General features: G+C 33.3%; 1 protein-coding gene and 1 long non-coding RNA gene across 2 annotated transcripts; one reads left to right on the top strand and one right to left on the bottom strand.

Moving 5' to 3' along the window:
* Nucleotides 1-1,797: 1,797 nt before the first annotated feature.
* On the top strand, nt 1,798-3,484 carry LOC127721810 (uncharacterized). Its single transcript, XR_007991480.1, has 2 exons — nt 1,798-2,202; nt 3,073-3,484. It is a non-coding gene; the product is annotated as an uncharacterized LOC127721810 (long non-coding RNA).
* Nucleotides 3,485-7,291: 3,807 nt separating this feature from the next.
* On the bottom strand, nt 7,292-17,874 carry LOC127721064 (glutathione hydrolase 1 proenzyme-like). The gene is given in 8 exon segments (XM_052227746.1): nt 7,292-7,398; nt 11,678-11,795; nt 14,188-14,193; nt 14,879-15,045; nt 15,048-15,112; nt 16,516-16,642; nt 16,987-17,150; nt 17,666-17,874. Coding segments are annotated over 8 exon segments (963 nt in total).
* Between the last annotated feature and the right edge of the window lie 3,689 nt (nt 17,875-21,563).

Below are 21,563 nucleotides of genomic sequence, written 5' to 3'. Positions count from 1 at the left end.
GTAACTCTAACCCACACCCAACCCTACTAAACTAGAGAAGAATAGGTCACGCATACCGAAAATTATTGTTAAAGGGAGACCATATCCTCACTTTCAAAACAAGGCTGCCCAGTGTATTAAAGTAGAAACTGGAATTTTGGTTGAATACCTGTTTTTATCGTATCAGAATACATATGTTGCAAAAATAAATCACTGGATGTTCAGTAATTTCTTCTACTTTACAAAGGCCTATCTTTGTGAATTGACCATGCTTCAGATATGTGTCCTTGGGCCTCACACAATCAACAGCAAATCAATTAAAAATCGATCCTTTTTCTTGCTGTTTGGGAAAAAGAATACTTTCACAGTTGGTTTAAAATGTTCACAAAACTACTTATAAACATGATTGGCAAAGTGCATTTTATCAAGCACTTGCAATTCTCACATACAGCAGCAAAAAAATCGAATATTGCATTGGCTTGTATTTATCCTTACTGGTTTGGTAATACATTAAGTGACAAACGTCATCATACATAAAAAAAAACAAACAAATGGAAACATTAGCAAATATATGAATTATCATACACAAAAAAATATACTCGAGTTAAATTTTCACAAGCATAAAATTCTCTCATTCCATTAATCAGAGAACTATATCATAATTAGATTGCCTTTCCTGCAGTTTTGAATTAATTCGAACGCTCTTAATCCTTTAAAATGTTGCATTCTGTTTTATCTCGTTATACAATACAACACGATATTGTCAACATCGCCACAATGTCGACGATGTAATCGCAATGGTGACGATTGGGAATACAAACTAAACACGATACCGTATTGACTATTTTAGATATTGTTACAATTGTGATGTAAACGATGTTAATTCAAGTATACAATATAAAAACGATGTTGATAGAATATCGAGGACGTGGACGATGTAAACACGAATGTAGGCTTTGTAATTTGTATACATTATAAAAACGATGTTGGCACGATATAAATGCAAGGGTAAAGATTATGTATACAATATATAAGCACTATGCCTTGTGTGGAGAGAGTATCAAGCTCTCAGCACTCTTAAAACAACTCTTAGGGTGGAACGTACATGTAGTTGGCTTGGTACAAGCAAAAATATTTTTCCCTATCTAACGCACACTCATTTTCCAGTATATTCGTAATTTCCCACCCTTTATCTCGGTCGACCCCAATCACAGATCCTGCCTATTGTATTTATTGATAATCTGTTCTCTTCCTGAACATTCACGAAAAAGTTGCCACTGGACTCAAAGCAAACAACAACCAACCAATCAATCACAAGGGTGTTAGATTTTGTATACAATATACACAAGATGTTGACACGACATTGTCATGATGGGGTTAAAGCAATTTTGCTAGACGTGGAACTCGATATGTAGAATCGACGTGTATACGATATAGTCGATATTATATATGCTGATGACAATATTTACAAAACATACCTCTCTTAAGGTAAATAATATCGTTCACAGTTCACAGTACATTATGAGTTTGAATTTATTTGTTCCTTTATATAAAGTAAATACAATATAATTTATTTATCAATTTACAAATGTATCTGTCTTCGGTATGCTTATTCATCTATTATTCATCTTTTTATTTATCAATTTATTATTATTATTTTAGATTGGACTTTGATCGTGTTATTTTATTCCATTTAAATTCAGTTATCATATATTGATAAAAATATGTATTTCTAAGAATCCCAATTCGGCTTGATACAATGTATCAGTTTATGTACAGATGTTGCATGTCATGCACGCACTTGTTCAAATACAACAGTTTGACTACTTGATACTTGTGAAAGGGTTTTCCAAGTCGCATGTTTTTTCGAAATGCAATTCAAAACACTCCTCTTGTTTCTAATTACAACAGTTTGTCAAGCTGATCAAGAAAATGAAGCGAGAGATTTATCTACTGGAGCAAATGATAATTCTATTCTTGCAATAATCTTGAGATAACTATTTAGAATAGAAGCAAAACAAAATGGTTCCCCATGACTTACAGATACTTTAGTTCAGACGATCAACGAAAACAAGAAGTTGTATAAAGTATTGCGAAAGCAGGTGACCGACAACAAAGACGAGACTAGCAAACTATCTTCTACAATTAACCTTTTGAAAACAAATTTACAGTCGCAAAAGGCTGAGTTTAATAGGCAAATTTCAGTACTACGAAAACATTATGGTAAGAGATTTTTTTTTATATAAATAACATATAGAATGGGGTGAACGTCAAAGGGAAAACAACCCATCACAATGAAACAGATAGCTAGAAAGAATGGGGTGAACATCACAGGGGACAACAACCCAACACAATATAACAGACAGCTAGAAAGAATGGGGTGAACGTCAAAGAACAATAATCCAACACAATAAAACAGACAGCTAGAGGTTAACATAATTTGTATGGTCTTCATCAACAGAATAAAAGATTTATCGTATACCATTGAAAGAAGTAGATGTACTAGCTAAAATAACAAGTCAATTTCTCAAGACTTATAAAACACTTTCTGAATACAGTTGATGACCTTTGTAAAGGTACAGAACCACTAATTCAGGCACAGTCGGAAAGAACATACAAGAAAGTAGTACATATTTGAAACAAAATAGCTCCTACGCATAGCTGTATCTTTTTCAATAGGTGAAATATTATGGTAGTTTTTGTATCAAATGAAAGCTTAGGGACTTTGAATCAATGTAGAACCCTTATTGAAAGTTTCTTTTGAATGATAAAGATGTATATTAAATTATAATAGGAGGGAACATTTGCCCTGTTGTTCAGATCAGAAGTACCGGTTTGCGGACTATCAAACTTCCGGGCACCAGTACGCTCTAATATGCAATTAAAGGTATGTTGAATTTTTCAGCACAAGTTAGGATAAGGTATAGTTTTGACATGAAATGACTGCCACTTTATTTGAATTTAAGACTAAGTAACCTTTAGTGCTTGAAATTTCAGAATTTAACATAGAAAGCAATGGGGATATGAATTAGTGGTTTTATACCTTAACGGACAGTTGAAGTGTACAGCAAGTCATTAATTTTCTCATTTCAGAAAAAATACCAACATTCACTGCTACCTTAAGCAATCATGGATATATGCCATTGGCCCGTGGACAGATATTGAAATTCGATAAAGTTCATTTCAACAATGGCGGCGGATATGACCCGACCACGGGATACTTTACTGCTAAGAAGACCGGAATTTACTTAATGGCATGCACGGTCCGTGCTACAGGTAACCATTTACATGTAACACTTTGGCGAAATAGTCAACGAATTATGCTTTCTTATGGAGTAAATTGGAACACGGGGAGCTTTAGTATTGCCGTTGATGTAACAATGGGCGATAAACTTTATATCAAACACGAAGATAGGGACAACGAAGTTGTTCAAGGTGGACCAACATCATTCTTTTCTGCTGTATTTATATCTGGATAATAAAGATTTAGCCTTTGATAACACAATCAGATTAAAACTTATTTTTTTAATATTCGGATTTAACTGACAAAACCGTCGTTTTTTATTATTTAAATCGATCCTTTTTTACTTGGCACTGGCTATAGTTACATTAAAATGTAACAATCATAAAAAAAAATATTGTTACATTGGAGACTATAGCTAATTGCAGGGTTGGGTAAGGAACCGATTAATTACGAATGTAACAATAATATTTTTATTCCAATTAAAGGGCCCATGAAGAGCAGTAATTTATTACAATGATTTAGATAATTGACTTAATAATTCTGATAATCTTATATAAATATTGATATAATCATCTCAATTCTAAGATCTTAAACCATTGCCAGATCAGAGCCATACACATATTTATAAAAAAAAAAGCATAACAATTATATACTATATTTAATATTAACAGGCAAATATTCGCAATGGGCTATATATAAACATACCAGAACTATATTGATAGTTTTCTGAGTTCAAAACATTTATTAATATAAATTGCAATAATTTTCAGTACCTCTAGGTTTTCTTGAATAAAAAGTCAATTAAACTTGGCACCTGTGTTTAACATTTCGTCCTTATTCAGACATAACAGCAAAATTACTTGCTTTTCAGTTAACCCCAAGAATATGTTTCATGAATTTTGAGTGCAATTTTTCAGATATGTCTTTTGAATAAACCTTTTCTAAAATGTAACATGCAACTGAAAAGGTTGAAAACATTCCCCATATTTCACTGCCATACATTAAAATAGGACTAATTGTATGGTCATAAATAAGGTGCATTAAAGTTGAGACACAAGGATTTGATGATGCTAGGCATTGTTTTTCTTCTTAACATTGAACCATTCAAATATATTTTTCGCCTTAGGCACTACTAAACTGTAGTAGTATCTTGAAGAACTTTAAAAAAATTAATACTTAAAACTATTTAAACACTATTTGTTGAATAATAATAATAATAATAATAATAATAATAAAAATAATAATAATATTATTATTATTATTACTATTACATATCGAAGAATTAAGCAACAAAACTATAGAAGGTTAAAGTTTAATAAATCTAACAACGTAACCGTAGACACGAATATTATTGTTACGTTTGTAATTAATCAGTTCCTTACCCAACCCTTCATTCCGACAATTAGTCTCCAATGTAACAACTTTTTTATTATTGTTACATTTCAATGTAACCGTTGCCAGTGCCTTTTTACTTTGTGGTTTAGCGTTTCTACACTATACGTACTCTGACACTTAAACTGATAAAGATGAATTTCATAAAAAGAGATACATGATTTTAAATACAATAATATCAAACTGCGATTGAAAGATGGGTTATTTGTCCCTTTATTTATTACTGTATTCATCTTGCTCGTCCGTTCGTTCGTCAGTAACAACTTTTGTTACAAATTACTCAGCTTATGAACTGTCTGTTTGGAGATGCTTTGTATTTAGACCATTTTGAACCCAAATTTACTTGTCCATGCGTTTGCAATAAATAAAGGCAACAGTAGTATACCGGTGTTCAAAATTCATAAATCGATTGAGAGAAAACAAATCCGGGTTACAAACCAAAACCGAGGGAAACACATCAACTATAAGAGGAAAACAAAGGAACAACAGGAAAACCGAAATGCAAAATTGAGGATTAATGCGCCCCATAGTATGCTTATTTAAGATTTCCAGAAAACCAGGGGTTATTTAAGTAGTAGTTGCCTCCCGAAGGATCACGTTTCACTTCAAGACTTTAAACATTGGTTGAAAATTGGCATGTAGAAAGGTGATACATGTTCAATTGAGGATATACCTGGTTTCTGTGAAGTTAAACATATAAGGTAATATATTTAGAGAGCTGTGAAAATTGAAAAAAATTGGTTGTCACCTATACCCATAGTATTGCACGTGATAAGTGAAAAGAACGCATTGCTTCAACAACCATTATTTCCAATATGCAAAATCAAAAAAAATTTAAGTACTCGAGAAAGGACAAATCGTAAGATTACAAATATATACTCGACACGAAATAATCAAATCAAAAACGGTTGAAAATTGTATTTTTGTTTTATCATTTTTCTAAACCCAACAGGAAAAACTTCAATTAAAATTGATCAATAAATTAAGAAAATATGGTTACGGAAAGTCCTTTACCATAATCAAATATCAAAGAAAATTTATATTTCAGTTAAGAAGAGAGCATTTTGTCAAATTGGAGACTGCAAAATTTTTGATTTTCACCAATTATCTTCAATTAATTTTATACTATTTTTTATAAGCATCAATTAGCTTTAAAAAAAATGTTAGATTCAGATTCAAGATTCAATATCTTATTTAAGTCTCACCATGCACTTGTAATACATATAATACAATCATCATAATATATACATTGTATAAATCAGCAATTTTATAAGTTAAAATACCAAAAAGTGCTATTCTAAAAAGAATTATGAGAGGCTATAGAAATTCCAATAAATTATAACTATTTATTTATCATGTCTACAAAATATTTCAGCTCTATAAAAACATATAACTATATTTTTCATGTCTATAAAATATTTCAGTTCTAAAAACACATATAACTATGTTATCATATCTATAAAATATTTCAGTTCTGTATAAACATAACTATATCAATCAAGCATATAAAAAACTATTTTTTCTACTTAAAATATCAAAGCAGGTCTTGGTAACCTTATCATAACAATGAGTTCTTTTAAAAAGATAAACAATGTATAAACTTATCATCAGATAAAAATATTAAAATCGACATTACTTAAACTCTTTTAACTTCGTACTTGTTGACATTTTTTTTTATTAGTTTTCTCGTCTTAATAATGGACGTAATTGTACTTAAATGATCAATATTGCTTCTACTTTTACGAAAACCATTTCGTTCATCATGTAAAATTTTTCATGGTTCTAACCAAGTTACCTGTCTATTTTTCTAAGCACACTTTGCTAAAGTAATTCCCCGATAAGACAATTGATCCCTGGTATCCGATGTAGAACACTTTGAGATAGGTGTGATGATCCCTTTACACTAACAGATGAAATTTTACCAAATTTAAAACATATATTAAACGATTTATGCAAAACTTGTAATAATATATTATATTTAAACAATTCTACATGTATCAAATCGATCCCTGGCGCTTTGACATTTTTAGCTTTACGTTAATACTTTAAAAACTTCATCAATACTAATTTCAGAATCTAAATCAACATCCAAAATATTAATACATTTGATGATGTAAATAAGAAGATGTGGTATGATTCCAATGAGACAACTATCCATCCAAGTCACAATGTGTAACAAGTAAACAATTATAGGTCAAAGTACGGCCTTCAACACGAAGCCTTGGCTCACACCGAACAACAGCAAGCTATAAAGGGCCCCAAAATGACTAGTGTACAACAATTCAAACAGGAAAACTAACGGTCTAATCTTTATATATAAAAAACTAGAAACGAGAAACACTTATGAACCACATCAACAAACGACAACCACTGAACTTCAGGCTCCTGACCATGTTATTCAATCATATATATTTTTTTCTTGAACAGTGGAATCAGAGACAAAAATATCATGCACAAATAGTTTAAAATATAAATATAAATGCAAGGTAGAAACATATCAAAATAAAGGAGATTCTGGGATTTATTAATAATTCTATTCTAACAAATTTGCTTTTTCCTGTTAACTTGTTGAGTTAATGATGATACAGGGTGAATTCATTAACACTGAGTGGCAAATTATGCGTATCTAAAAAATTTCAACAGACATTTAAAAAATATTAAGAATCTCTTCTTTATTTAAAATCCATCAATCAATCCCTCCTTGCGGAAGTCCGAGTTAGAAGTAACAAAACCTTCTCGTCGTTGAAGTACACCTTGTACAACAGGTCCTGCACTGTCTTGTACTGTTATATTATGTCCACGTAAAACTAATCCATCAAGAATAAACTAAAACATAAGAAAATTTTTATAATATATCATATTGTCATGTCACATTCGTTAATTACAGGGACGGAGAAGCGCAGTCAGGGGGAAATACGGCAAGAAATGACCGGGTCAACCGAGGAATAGTTTTTAATACCATATTTCCATATTTTCCCATGCATACAATATATTATTAAATCAGCAGCCTCCCACTCACCAGTACAATGTGATTACTAAGAAACATGCTGTCCCCGGTAAGGGTAAGGTTGAGTGCTCACAAACATGTTTAACCCTGTTCTATACATACAATATACTATTAAATCATCAGCCACCCACTCACCAGTACAATGTGATTACTAAGAAACATACTGTCCCCGGTAAGGGTAAGGTTGAGTGCTCACAAACATGTTTAACCCTGTTCTATACATACAATATACTATTAAATCATCAGCCACCCACTCACCAGGACAATGTGATTACTAAGAAACATACTGTCCCCGGTAAGGGTAGGGTTGAGTGCTCACAAACATGTTTAACCCTGTTCTATACATACAATATACTATTAAATCATCAGCCACCCACTCACTAGGACAATGTGATTACTAAGAAACATACTGTCCCCGGTAAGGGTAGGGTTGAGTGCTCACAAACATGTTTAACCCTGTTCTATACATACAATATACCATTAAATCATCAGCCACCCACTCACCAGGACAATGTGATTACTAAGAAACATACTGTCCCCGGTAAGGGTAAGGTTGAGTGCTCACAAACATGTTTAACCCTGTTCTATACATACAATATACTATTAAATCATCAGCCACCCACTCACCAGGACAATGTGATTACTTAGAAACATACTGTCCTCGGTAAGGGTAGGGTTGAGTGCTCACAAACATGTTTAACCCTGTTCTATACATACAATATACTATTAAATCATCAGCCACCCACTCACCAGGACAATGTGATTACTAAGAAACATACTGTCCCAGGTAAGGATAGGGTTGAGTGCTCACAAACATTTTTAACCCTGTTCTATACATACAATATACTATTAAATCATCAGCCACCCACTCACCAGGACAATGTGATTACTAAGAAACATACTGTCCCCGGTAAGGGTAGGGTTGAGTGCTCACAAACATGTTTAACCCTGTTCTATACATACAATATACTATTAAATCATCAGCCACCCACTCACTAGGACAATGTGATTACTAAGAAACATACTGTCCCCGGTAAGGGTAAGGTTGAGTGCTCACAAACATGTTTAACCCTGTTCTATACATACAATATACTATTAAATCATCAGCCACCCACTCACCAGTACAATGTGATTACTAAGAAACATACTGTCCCCGGTAAGGGTAAGGTTGAGTGCTCACAAACATGTTTAACCCTGTTCTATACATACAATATACTATTAAATCATCAGCCACCCACTCACCAGGACAATGTGATTACTAAGAAACATACTGTCCCCGGTAAGGGTAGGGTTGAGTGCTCACAAACATGTTTAACCCTGTTCTATACATACAATATACTATTAAATCATCAGCCACCCACTCACTAGGACAATGTGATTACTAAGAAACATACTGTCCCCGGTAAGGGTAGGGTTGAGTGCTCACAAACATGTTTAACCCTGTTCTATACATACAATATACCATTAAATCATCAGCCACCCACTCACCAGGACAATGTGATTACTAAGAAACATACTGTCCCCGGTAAGGGTAAGGTTGAGTGCTCACAAACATGTTTAACCCTGTTCTATACATACAATATACTATTAAATCATCAGCCACCCACTCACCAGGACAATGTGATTACTTAGAAACATACTGTCCTCGGTAAGGGTAGGGTTGAGTGCTCACAAACATGTTTAACCCTGTTCTATACATACAATATACTATTAAATCATCAGCCACCCACTCACCAGGACAATGTGATTACTAAGAAACATACTGTCCCAGGTAAGGATAGGGTTGAGTGCTCACAAACATTTTTAACCCTGTTCTATACATACAATATACTATTAAATCATCAGCCACCCACTCACCAGGACAATGTGATTACTACGAAACATGCTGTCCCCGGTAAGGGTAAGGTTGAGTGCTCACAAACATGTTTAACCCTGTTCTATACATACAATATATTATTAAATCATCAGCCACCCACTCACCAGTACAATGTGATTACTAAGAAACATGCTGTCCCCGGTAAGGGTAAGGTTGAGCACTCACAAACATGTTTAACCCTGTTCTTTCTTTGAATGTCCCAGGTCATGAGTGAAATTCCGTGGTTGTCGTTGGTTTTCTGTCTGTCATGTCTGTTTGTCGTTAATTGCTTTGTAATAAATCAGGCCGTTGGGTTTCTCGTTTGAATTGTCTATCTTTTTTTTTATTTTGAAGCCTTTTGATGCTGATATGCGTATTGGTTTTGGTCAATGTTGGAGACCGTACAGTGACATGTAGTTGCTTTCATCCACGTCATTTCGTCTCTGGTTGATAGTTGTCCAATTTGGCAATCATACCACATATCATTATTTTTACACTGTTTGAAATATTATTAGTTACCTCGACACCCAATTTAGTTTTATGGTCCATTATTTCTCTCATGGCAATTGTGCACCTACTTAAAATGTTCCTATAAAGTTTTCATATTCATGTCCATGATAAATGAGGTATTTCAGTCTTTCTGCGAAGTTCAGTGAATTGTCTGGGTATCCTAATTTCCGACGCTAAGATTGGACAATCATATATTGAGTTCTTGTCTTTTTGTTTTAGTTTTGTGTGTTCTTGGTGTCTATCTGATTAGTTTTTCAACTGATTTTTGCAGTTTCTTCTTATGTTGTGTTTTACACCACTATCTCAGGTGCCCCAGAAGGGTAAGCAGTTCTAGTGACATTCATCATATTGTCAATGGGATAACCTGATATGTTATAATTGGCAATAAGGCTTTCATGTATAGTATTTAAATGCCCAACGAAGGCAGAAAGTTCCTAAATTTAGCCGTATATAACACTTAATCTGTTAACTTAAAAAAAATCAATACTCTGTCGATGTTATTTGTAAAAGGAAAGAATTATAGCAAGGAAAACCAAGTACCAAAGATCTAATTATTCAAGGTTGTGGAATACATGCTATATCACAGAATGGATTTATTGATATGGAATAACAGATGACGACGGATATGTTCAAATTTGTCGTCACCACAATCACATCTTCTCGTCCTGGAATGTGACATTAATGAATTTGACTTATCATCTAATTTGTACTCACTTGAGCAACACGACTGATGCCACATGTGGACCAGGATCACCCTGGTTCGTGTTGCTCGGTCTTTTGTTCTTTAGTGTTTTATGTTGTTTTTTGTAGACTGTTGTTTAAATGTTTTTCGCTTCCTTTTGCCGTGCCGTTGTCAGTTTTTCTTCCACTTAAAAGTTTGAATATTCCTTTAGTATACCTCCCGTATCTCTTTTGTTTATTTCATAACTATTTATTTAGTTGATACTAGTTGATCATGCGCATCTAACACTTCCGGCTCGAGTTTTGTTGTTTAGTCTTTATACATATTATTTTGTGGACGGTTCTTTGTCTTTTCGTCATTATTATTTTAGCTATGGTGTTTATCAATCTTCTAATGTCGATTTCAAATAAAACCTCTGAATATCTTCTTTTGTTAGAAGTCAAATTAAACAAATAAAATTAACCATATAAAACTATTCTTTCACACGCTTTCTCGTGTCAGTAGTTAGGATATCTTTCAGGTTTATTTGGGGAACATGACTCTCTAACGTTAATAGTCAAACTTCAACATCGGTTATGAGTCACTTTTACTTACGCGTGGAAATTTCCGTTCTACAGCAATACAGCAATATAAGGAAGAAATAATTAACTTTGTAACCTTTTGTAATCAATTGCCTGCAATTACTTGTGGAAATCATCTTTCTTCATCAATTTTTGGAGGAAGTAACTGATGGTGTAACCTTTTGTAATCAATTACCTATACTAACTTGTGGAAATCATCTTTCTACATCAACATTTGGAGGAAGTAACTGATGGTGTAACCTTTTGTAATCAATTGCCTATACTTACTTGTGGAAATCCTCTTTCTTCATCAACATTTGGAGGAAGTAACTGATGGTGTAACCTTTTGTAATCAATTGCCTATACTTACTTGTGGAAATCCTCTTTCTACATCAACATTTGGAGGAAGTAACTGATGGTGTAACCTTTTGTAATCAATTGCCTATACCTTTTTGTGGAAATCCTCTTTCTACATCAATATTTGGAGGAAGTAACTGATGATGTAATCTTCTGTGGTCAATAGCTTCCTTTATACTAAAACCTAACCATTGTGTTAAAACTGTAACCTGAAAATTACAGTTTTGTTTTTCATTAGATGATACTGATTACATTTTTTAGTGTTATGTGTACATGAAAATGTGTTCTTTGATAGAACTGTCAGATAAGTATGTCCCATATGACTGAACTGTCCAAATAGGTTCTTAAGTAAAACTTCAGAAAATGTTCTACGTAGGGTATAACTGTCAAACACTGTTCTATAGGGTATAACTGTCAAACATTGTTATATAGGGTATAACTGTCAAACATTGTTCTATAATGTATAACTGTCAAACATTGTTCTATTGGGTATAACTGTCAAACATTGTTCTATTGGGTATAACTGTCAAACATTGTTCTATAGGGTATAACTGTCAAACATTGTTATATAGGGTATTACTGTCAAAAACATTGTTCTATAGGGTATTACTGTCAAACATTGTTCTATAGGGTATAACTGTCAAACACTGTTCGATAGGGTATAACTGTCAAACATTGTTCTATAGGGTATAACTGTCAAAAATTGTTCTATAATGTATAACTGTCAAACATTGTTCTATTGGGTATAACTGTCAAACATTGTTCTATTGGGTATAACTGTCAAACATTGTTCTATAGGGTATAACTGTCAAACATTGTTCTATAGGGTATTACCTGTCAAACATTGTTCTATAGGGTATTACTGTCAAACATTGTTCTATAGGGTATAACTGTCAAACACTGTTCTATAGGGTATAATTGTCAAACATTGTTCTATAGGGTATAACTGTCAAACACTGTTCTATAGGATGTTACTGTCAAACATTGTTCTACGTAGGATATAACTGCCAAACACTGTTCTATAGGGTATAACTGTCAAACATTGTTCTATAGGGTATTACTGCCAAACATTGTTCTATAGGGTATAACTGTCAAACATTGTTCTATAGGGTATAACTGTCAAACATTGTTCTATAGGGTATAACTGTCAAACATTGTTCTATTGGGTATAACTGTCAAACACTGTTCTATAGGATGTAACTGTCAAACACTGTTCTACGTAGGGTATAACTGTCATACACTGTTTTATAGGGTATAACTGTCAAACATTGTTCTATAGGTTATAACTGTCAAACATTGTTCTATAGGGTATAACTGTCAAACATTCATCTATTGGGTATAACTGTCAAACACTGTTCTATAGGATGTAACTGTCAAACACTGTTCTACGTAGGATATAACTGTCATACACTGTTCTATAGGGTATAACTGTCAAACATTGTTCTATAGGGTATAACTGTCAAACATTGTTCTATAGGGTATAACTGTCAAACATTATTCTATTGGGTATAACTGTCAAACACTGTTCTATGGGATGTTACTGTCAAACACTGTTCTACGTAGGATATAACTGCCAAACACTGTTCTATAGGGTATAACTGTCAAACATTGTTCTATAGGGTATAACCGTCAAACATTGTTCTATAGAGTATAACTGCCAAGCACTGCTCTATAGGATGTAACTGTCAAACACTGTTCTACAGGGTATAACTGTCAAACACTGTTCTATATATATTGGGTATAACTGTCAAACATCGTTCTATAGAATATAACTGTCAAGTACTGCTCTATAGGATGTAACTGTCAAACACTGTTCTATAGGGTATAATTGTTAAATACTGTTCTATAGGATGTAACTGTCAAACACTTTTCTATAGGGTATAACTGTCAAACATTGTTCTATAGGGTATAACTTTCAAACACCGTTACATAGGATTATATCTGTCAAATACTGTTCCATAGGGTATAACTGTCAAACACTGTTCCATAGGGTATAACTGTCAAACACTGGTCTATAGGGTATAACTGTCAAACAGTGTTCTAAAGGATAAGAGTAATCACGATCTATCCAAGTTTAGAACTGTCAATTAACTGCTTTATAAGGTAGGGTTGTGTCAATCTATCCAAGTTTAAAACTGTCAATAAACTGTTCTATAGGATAGAGTTGTCACGATCTATCCAAGTTTAGAACTGTCAATTAACTGCTTTATAGGGTAGGGTTGTCACAATCTATCCAAGTTAAGAACTGTCAGTAAATTGTTCTATAGAGTAGAGTTGTCACGATCTATCCAAGTTTAAAACTGTCAATAAACTGTTCTATAGGATAGAGTTGTCACGATCTATCCAAGTTTAGAACTGTTCAAAAACTGTTCTATAGGCATAATAGATGTGTCACGACCTATCAAAATTTTGAACTGTCAATAAACTGTTCTATAGGGTCGAGTTGTCTATCCAAGTTTTGAACTGTCCAAAAACTGTTCTAATGCAAACTGTCAGAATATGATTTAGTGTATAACTATTCAAAACTTTTTTATGATAGAACTTTCAGGGTCTGTTATAGGATATAACTGCCAAAAATTTGCTAGGGAAGAACTGTCAAACTATGTTCTAGAGTAGAAGTGTTAGAATTGTTTCCAGGGAAGAACTGTCCAAAACTGTTCTTGGGTATATCTATTAGAAAATGGTCATGTGTAGAACTGTCAAAAAAACTGGTCCAGGGTAGAATTCTCAGGACTTGTTATAGAGTATTACTGCCCAAAACTTTTCTACGGTAGAACTTTTATAATCTGTTTAATTGAGTAGAACTGTCCAAACTGGTTCTAGGTTAAAACTGTCCAAATCAGTTCTCAGGTAATTGTCCAAATCGGTTCTCGGGTAAAACTGCCAGAATCTGTTCTAGGGTATAATTGCCCAAAACTGTTCAGGATCTGCCAGAATCTGTTCTAACGTTGTCAGTTATGGTCTTGTGATTGTTCTGGAATAGTTCCCCTGGCAGTTCCTGATAGAAGTTAAAAGTTATAAGAACTGATTTCAACTGTATTGTACCCTGTATTTAATCAAACCGTTAGTCGTCTGTCCCCATAATTACTAAAGATTTAAATTACCTGGTGTCCATAACTGTTTAATGTTGTTCCAGGTGAAAAGTATTTCAGGTGAAAGCTTAAGGTGATCGAGGTGAAAAGGCAGGTAAAACATCTACCAAATGACTAACTTACTTACTTAGACCTCAGAAAAACATGTGATATGCACAACAACTATTGTGTAAAATCCGTCAGTGTTATTATTACCTTACAATTACTGAGGTTGTAATTATCTTTGTACCACCCGAGGCTCCAACGATTAGATTTACCACGCCGTCAGGAACAACTATAATACTAGGAGACATTGAGGAAAGAGGGCGTTTCCCGGGTTTAAAGAAATTTGCTGGTGATGCAGGAACACCAGAATAATTAACTGTGTAGAGAAATCGTCCATATTGTTGTTAAATATTACACCAGTCCGACTTCCAACAACTTTAGATCCGAAACTGAAATACATTATATATATTAATCGATAAAAGAGGGTCTGGATGGGGGTTTACAGAATAGAGAATAATGGGCAAAAAAATAAAGAATGGAGAAAAATTAACCAAAAAAAATAAAGAATAGAGAATAACGGGGTGCTAAAATATAAAGAATAGAGAAAAATGGACCAAAAATATGAAGAATAGAGAAAAATTATCTAAAAAAATAAAGAATACAGAAATGAAAGACCGCCCATCCAGACCCTCATATTTAATGGTCAAGGTCAATGACAGTTTGCTTTCTGTTGTGTTGTATACTTAAATCTTTATAGTTCATTGTGTTTTCGTGTAATAATATATTTGTAGCTCTCCTTTGAATAATGAATACGTTTTCCACTATGCCAATCGTTCTATAAGTCATGTAAACCATTTGCATGATTAGTATGTAGGTTTATTGCTTTTTAACAGTTGACGCATATTAATAAAATCCTTTCGAGCACCGCTGACTAGATATAAATATTTATGTCAGCTGTCAACCTCTTGGTTTCTTCCGTTTCATTTTTGAACCTCTAGTACGATCTTATTTTGGGGATACTTCTAAGATACTAAGGTACTAAGATAAGAAACGTTAAGTGTTATTTTCAAAACATGATGTAAATGTTCAACTAAAATGTAATAGCTGGCAAATTAATTTTTTTTGTATTTTTATCAGAAATATGAAACATCAAAACTTTGTGAAATAAAGTTTTCCGAAACCTCGTCAGTTGTAATATTTTTCAAAACTTCATAATGTTGTTTTTCGTTTTTATATATTTATACTCCGACACGAGGGTCTGGACAGGGGTCCTTCATTCTTTATTCACTAACTTTTAGGCCCGTTTACTCCACTGTATTCTTTATTTTTTTTGCTCTATTCTTTATAATTCAGCACCCCATTATTCTATAATTTGTTTGCCTATTTTCATTTTCTTTATTTTTTTAGCCCTTTATTATGCAACTTTTGCCCACTAATCTCTATTCTGTAAATTCCATCCAGACCTTCCCACATGACCTTTAATTTATAGTTATAAAGCACAGACCTCTCTGTGTGCACCAGAAATTGTTAATTTCATTGCAACACATATTTTTTTATGTTAATTTCTTAACTTTTCTTTCAATATTAAACATGCATAAAGGTATGGAAATTGAAGCTTTAAAGGAGACGAAGAGCTTTGTATCCAACGATATCTTTATCAGTAAAACAGAAATTTACTTTGTATCACAATTTGCTACTTATTTTTTGGAGAGACATTTTGTAAAAGCTGTTACTAAAAGCATACTTCCCGACTGTCAATAAGAATAGTGATCTGAAAAGACTGTAGCTTTCAAAGAGTCATCAATTTAAATTTTAATTCTACTACAAACCGTCCAATATATTCAATATGAACTGTACAATTGCTCCGCTGGAAGGCGGTGGAGGGGAAGACACAGTTTTGTCTTTGTTAAGTTTAACTACCACAGGATCCTTTCGTAGTGCCGTGTAACCAGCAAGGTCGTCCTCAGTTATGATACCTCCTGTAAAATAGAAATATAACTTAAACTAAGTGGAAATATATTTTCTAATTTGTTATAGCTCGCAATCGGAACTACTGAACCATTCTCGATACGCCTACAATAACGTAAAATAAGATAATTTACACAGACTACAAAGGAAAATGTTCCAGACTTAAACTTTTTATAAAAGATGTCTGGACCTCACGAGATGCAACAACAAATATTTCACTTGTATAAAATATTTAAAGGTAGGCATTACAATTAAAGGCAGGTAGGGAGGCAGGAAACAGAACTTTATGTTTTGCCTATGCAGTAATGCAGAGTTTCCATCATTTAGGGTCTTATATGACTCTGCTACAACTCACCCGCATCTTGTATGTCCGCCACTATATCTGTACTCAATCTGCCATTATAGAATGCATCTACACCTTCATTAGCGATGATTTCCAAAGTTCTGGCTAATTTTGGCCTTTTTACAGTATCACCAGCCTCATAAAAACGCCCTGTTTCTGGGTTTACTACTAAATCTCTGTAAAAAAATAAATGATTACAAAGAAAGTGTTTTTAAAAGTCCAAATATCTAATCAAAACATGTCTCTTTTGAATAAAAAAAAAATCATTTTATTGAATCACAGAGGAGACCAAACATCATTCGTATCACATAATTAGATTACTTCATTAAATTTACCAGATCTAATCTTGCTTGATCTACTACTTATTTCTAGCAATACTGATTTCTAATAATCTTATACGTATTTCGTTAGAAATTAATTCAAACAGCCATTAAAAAAGTTGTTGAGGTCTTTATTATCTTTCTTTCTTTCCAAAGGTACCTAAAGATTAATTGAGTTTTATCTTCCGTATGAAAAATTGAGCTTGATAAACCATCCGTCAAATGCAAACAATTGCAGACAGTAAATGTTAGCAATCTTGACCTTGAATGGTTTACATTACAACTACGCACGCCCTCTATAATCAGATGTTTGGTATTTTAAACGCAGGAAATCCGATTAAAATCAATTATGATAGAAACTATATACTAACTTTAATCCCTGGAATGTTTTAATATTTTCGGTTTGACGAGACATTGCAAAGGCAAGTGGGTTTCGTACCACAATACCCTCCCGACACAATTTGATTGACGGCTGAAATAAATCTTTCCATGGAAGTTTACCACCAATCTGATGAGCTAACCAAAGACCACGTACCTGACCAGGAATACCAACAGCAAATCCACCTAAAGACAAGAACATCTTTATGAACTTTTATTTATATTCATGTGTATTATTGACTGAACTAAACAAAAACTCATTTATTATAAATTTCAAAAATGTCGTTTGAAGCAACCATAACCTGACAGTTATGATTAGATGAAACCGATTATATCAACGATCAACACTTAATTTCATAAAATACAGGCCAAAGATTAATATAAGATAAAAATAAAGACAACTATTGACAAGACGACGTTCTCCACAAAAGACTGTCACGTGAACATGTCGGGGTAAAACTAGATGTACCAACACTCTGTTATCTCCATTTATATTTCTATCAAAGGAATGATCGTTTTGGCCTTTTGTCGACATCTGCAAAACAGTCAACATAATAAATGGTTAATTACACTTTCCAAACACGATCCAAATCAAATTTAAAGATTGCTTATTCTTTTCCTTAAATTTATGGTATAGAAAAACAGCTTCTTCAAATGTTGGTAGTGATACGTACCCTCTTCGATGATCCACCAACAAACATGGTCTCATTAGCGTCACCGGGAGCCATTTCACGAGCTATGATCGTGTATGCAGATCTATTCTCCCTGAAATCAAGACGTTGTTTGTAATAAGTAATCTTTTTCTGTACATTTTCTTATAAAAAGATAGTGTCAATTATAAATGTGAAACCGCTAGTCGACGGATTAGGATGCTAATAGAGGTCGGTCAATTTAAAACGTATCCAAAGTATCCGATACGTTGACGTATACGCATCTGGGAGAATATGCTAAAATAATTACCACGATCGCGAGTATTACCATATATACTATTTTCAAAGAATAACGGGAAACTATCTTTTTGGCCATAACTGGTTAATTTACATCTGTTTATGTTTGAATGACTCATTTAAATATCGAACCATAGAGGTCGGTCAATTTCAAGCGTCTCCTTATCTGGAGATATACTTTCCAAAAACCAACATATTATACCGAGTTTTAAGGTTCATCATAACCTTTTTGCAAATATGGTCTTATTTACAACACAAATTTCACTCTGGGTACATACAAACCTGTGCATCTGGAAAAGTTTTAGAACACAGCTGGATCTAGATATATAAATTTTAAATGCATTTTAAGTTTCAGAATATTAAAAACTTAACTTGATTGTGCCATTCATTTTTTTTCATTCTTGCAGAAGGTGCCAAAATGATAAAGTTGGGAAAGAGGTTTGAAATGCTCCACTCATATGATTAATGTTTCGAGTTGTATTGATTTGAATGGGCAATAGATCGACAATAGACATCAGTAAGCAATAGGTGATTTAAACTGTGTAACTGAGTGGACCGTAGCAAATGAAACTCAAGTGTTTGTTTATTTTTCTATCTTCTACAGACTGAAAAAATGCACATCAAAATCCAGGTACGTTTTAAATTTTCTAGAACATAAACTACATATAACCTTTATATATCTATGTCCAGCCATGCCTCAAACTTTCCTGGATACATCGGTTTGTATGTACTCAGAGTAGATTTTGTGGTGTTAACACGGCCATATTTTTCAATTAATTCCTTTTGATGAACCTTATGGTTTATGACCCTTGTGTAGGCCTGTTTATCACGAAATTTTTCAAATGTACTATATAAAAACAGCAAAAATACTGATTAAAAGAGATGTGCAATTTTGTACTTATACCAAAGGGAAACGTCGTTCACAGATATAATATTTTTTGTAAAATTGCATTTAATAGAAAATATGGATCTTGTGGCAAATCAAACAGACTATCGTTATAAAATTTGAAACCTTGATTACTCACTAGCTTATCCATCTTGTGCACTTGTTTAGTGTTGACAAAAAGTCCTAAACAACCTTTACAATCCAAAAAAATCCTCGTGCTGAGTCAATGAAGTCGAGCACACCCTAGAATTTGTAGTTGTTTTAACTAATATTTTTATTTAAAAACTTGTACAAGAAAAATATATCTAGCACTGCATGCAATCCCCTATCTATTATGTACAGAATTGTCAAATATAAGAGTACATAGAGAAAGGCTGTGGATTTTCTATAAAATTTCCATATATTAAGCATTGATAAAATAAAAGGGTACATAATCCTAAAGACCCTTCTATAGGCCAGTAGAAAACGAAATTTTCAAAGCGCAATAATATAAACCCAGCAAAAATACTTTTAAAAAAAAAGACGTGTCATATTGAACATATACCGAGGGGTAACTCCTGCAGATTGATAATGTCTATTGTTTCGTTGCAATTGATAGAAAATGGGGATTGTGTGGCAAATCAAGCTAAGATTTGCCACTCATACGTACGACACATGACATTGAAACAAACCTATAGCTAGAAATTCAAGTGAGCCATTCAGAAATAAGAAGATGCGAATTGATCAGTTGACTGAGTTGTGGCCACAAAGTTTGATCCCCGTCATTGTTTAAAAATACTACATAGAGTAAAACTCGCAATCGAAGTAATTATTCAATCGTATTCCTTCAGATGCGTATACGTCAACGTATCGGATACTTTGGATACGTTTTAAATTGACCGACCTCTATTAGCATCATAATCCGTCGACTAGCGGTTTCACATTTATAATTGACACTATCTTTTTATAAGAAAATGTACAGAAAAAGATTACTTATTACAAACAACGTCTTGATTTCAGGGAGAATAGATCTGCATACACGATCATACACATTATCATGTGACCAAGGTCATTTATTAGAGACAACTCAGTAACTGTATGATTTGTGAGGTAAGCATTTTTCTTGAATACATTGTTCTATAGCAAAAATTGTCAAATTCAATTTGAGACGATTAATCAAAGCAGGATTTCATTTTCATTATCCTTTCAGCAGTATTGCACATAAAAGTTAAACTCCAACTTACATTTTGATGCATTTTATTGATTGGACAATTACAGAGTGATTTTCGCAAATGACTGATGACTGGTGTATTCATATAATGTTCCTCGTTCACAAGTTAGATATGACTCATTACAGGAAGCCGCAATGCATGGACTTCCGGACAATACAACTAATGCTACACGAGCAGCAAAATATGTCTATCCTTATAGAACATGTGATATCACTCCTGATTCCTGGTATTCAAGCTTTTTTGTTTGTTTTTGTTTTTGTCTTCTCTTCTTTTTTTTTTTTTTTTTGGTTCGTATTGTAAAAGCATTAGTTTGGAGTGTTACAGAGTGTTTCAATCCGTTTTAGTTCATCATAAATACCTACTTATTATAGACAGCCATGCAGAAGCCACCTTCTATGCCACTAGGATTAAAATTATGTACGCCAGACGAGCGTTTCGTCTTCAACAGCATCATCAGTGACGCTCAAATCAAAAAAGTTTTTTAAAAAGCGAAATAAAGTACAAAATTGCAGAGCATTGAGAACCCAGAGTTCCGAAAGTTTTTGCCAAATACTGCTTAGGTATTTTATTCCTTGGGTAAACAATCATTGAATTATTATAGGTATTTAGTTGAATACATGTGCATGTTATATTTGAGTTTTTTTGCGAGTTACAATCAAATCCTGATTAATATCAGTAAAAGAAGATTTGGTGTGATAACCCCATTAAGATAAATTTCCACCTGCAACATGATGACGTGAATGCAAGCAACTATAGGGCACCGTACGGTCGTCAATAATAAGCAAAACCTTAACCGTACAGTAAGCTATAGTTGTAATTGTTGTTTTCAATTTTTTACATCACTGGG

This window comes from Mytilus californianus, unplaced genomic scaffold (genome assembly GCF_021869535.1).
Source record: "Mytilus californianus isolate M0D057914Y unplaced genomic scaffold, xbMytCali1.0.p SCAF_12, whole genome shotgun sequence".
NCBI classification, from domain to species: domain Eukaryota; kingdom Metazoa; phylum Mollusca; class Bivalvia; order Mytilida; family Mytilidae; genus Mytilus; species Mytilus californianus.
Note: the sequence above shows the minus strand (reverse complement) of the source record. Positions and strands in the feature narration are given on the sequence as shown.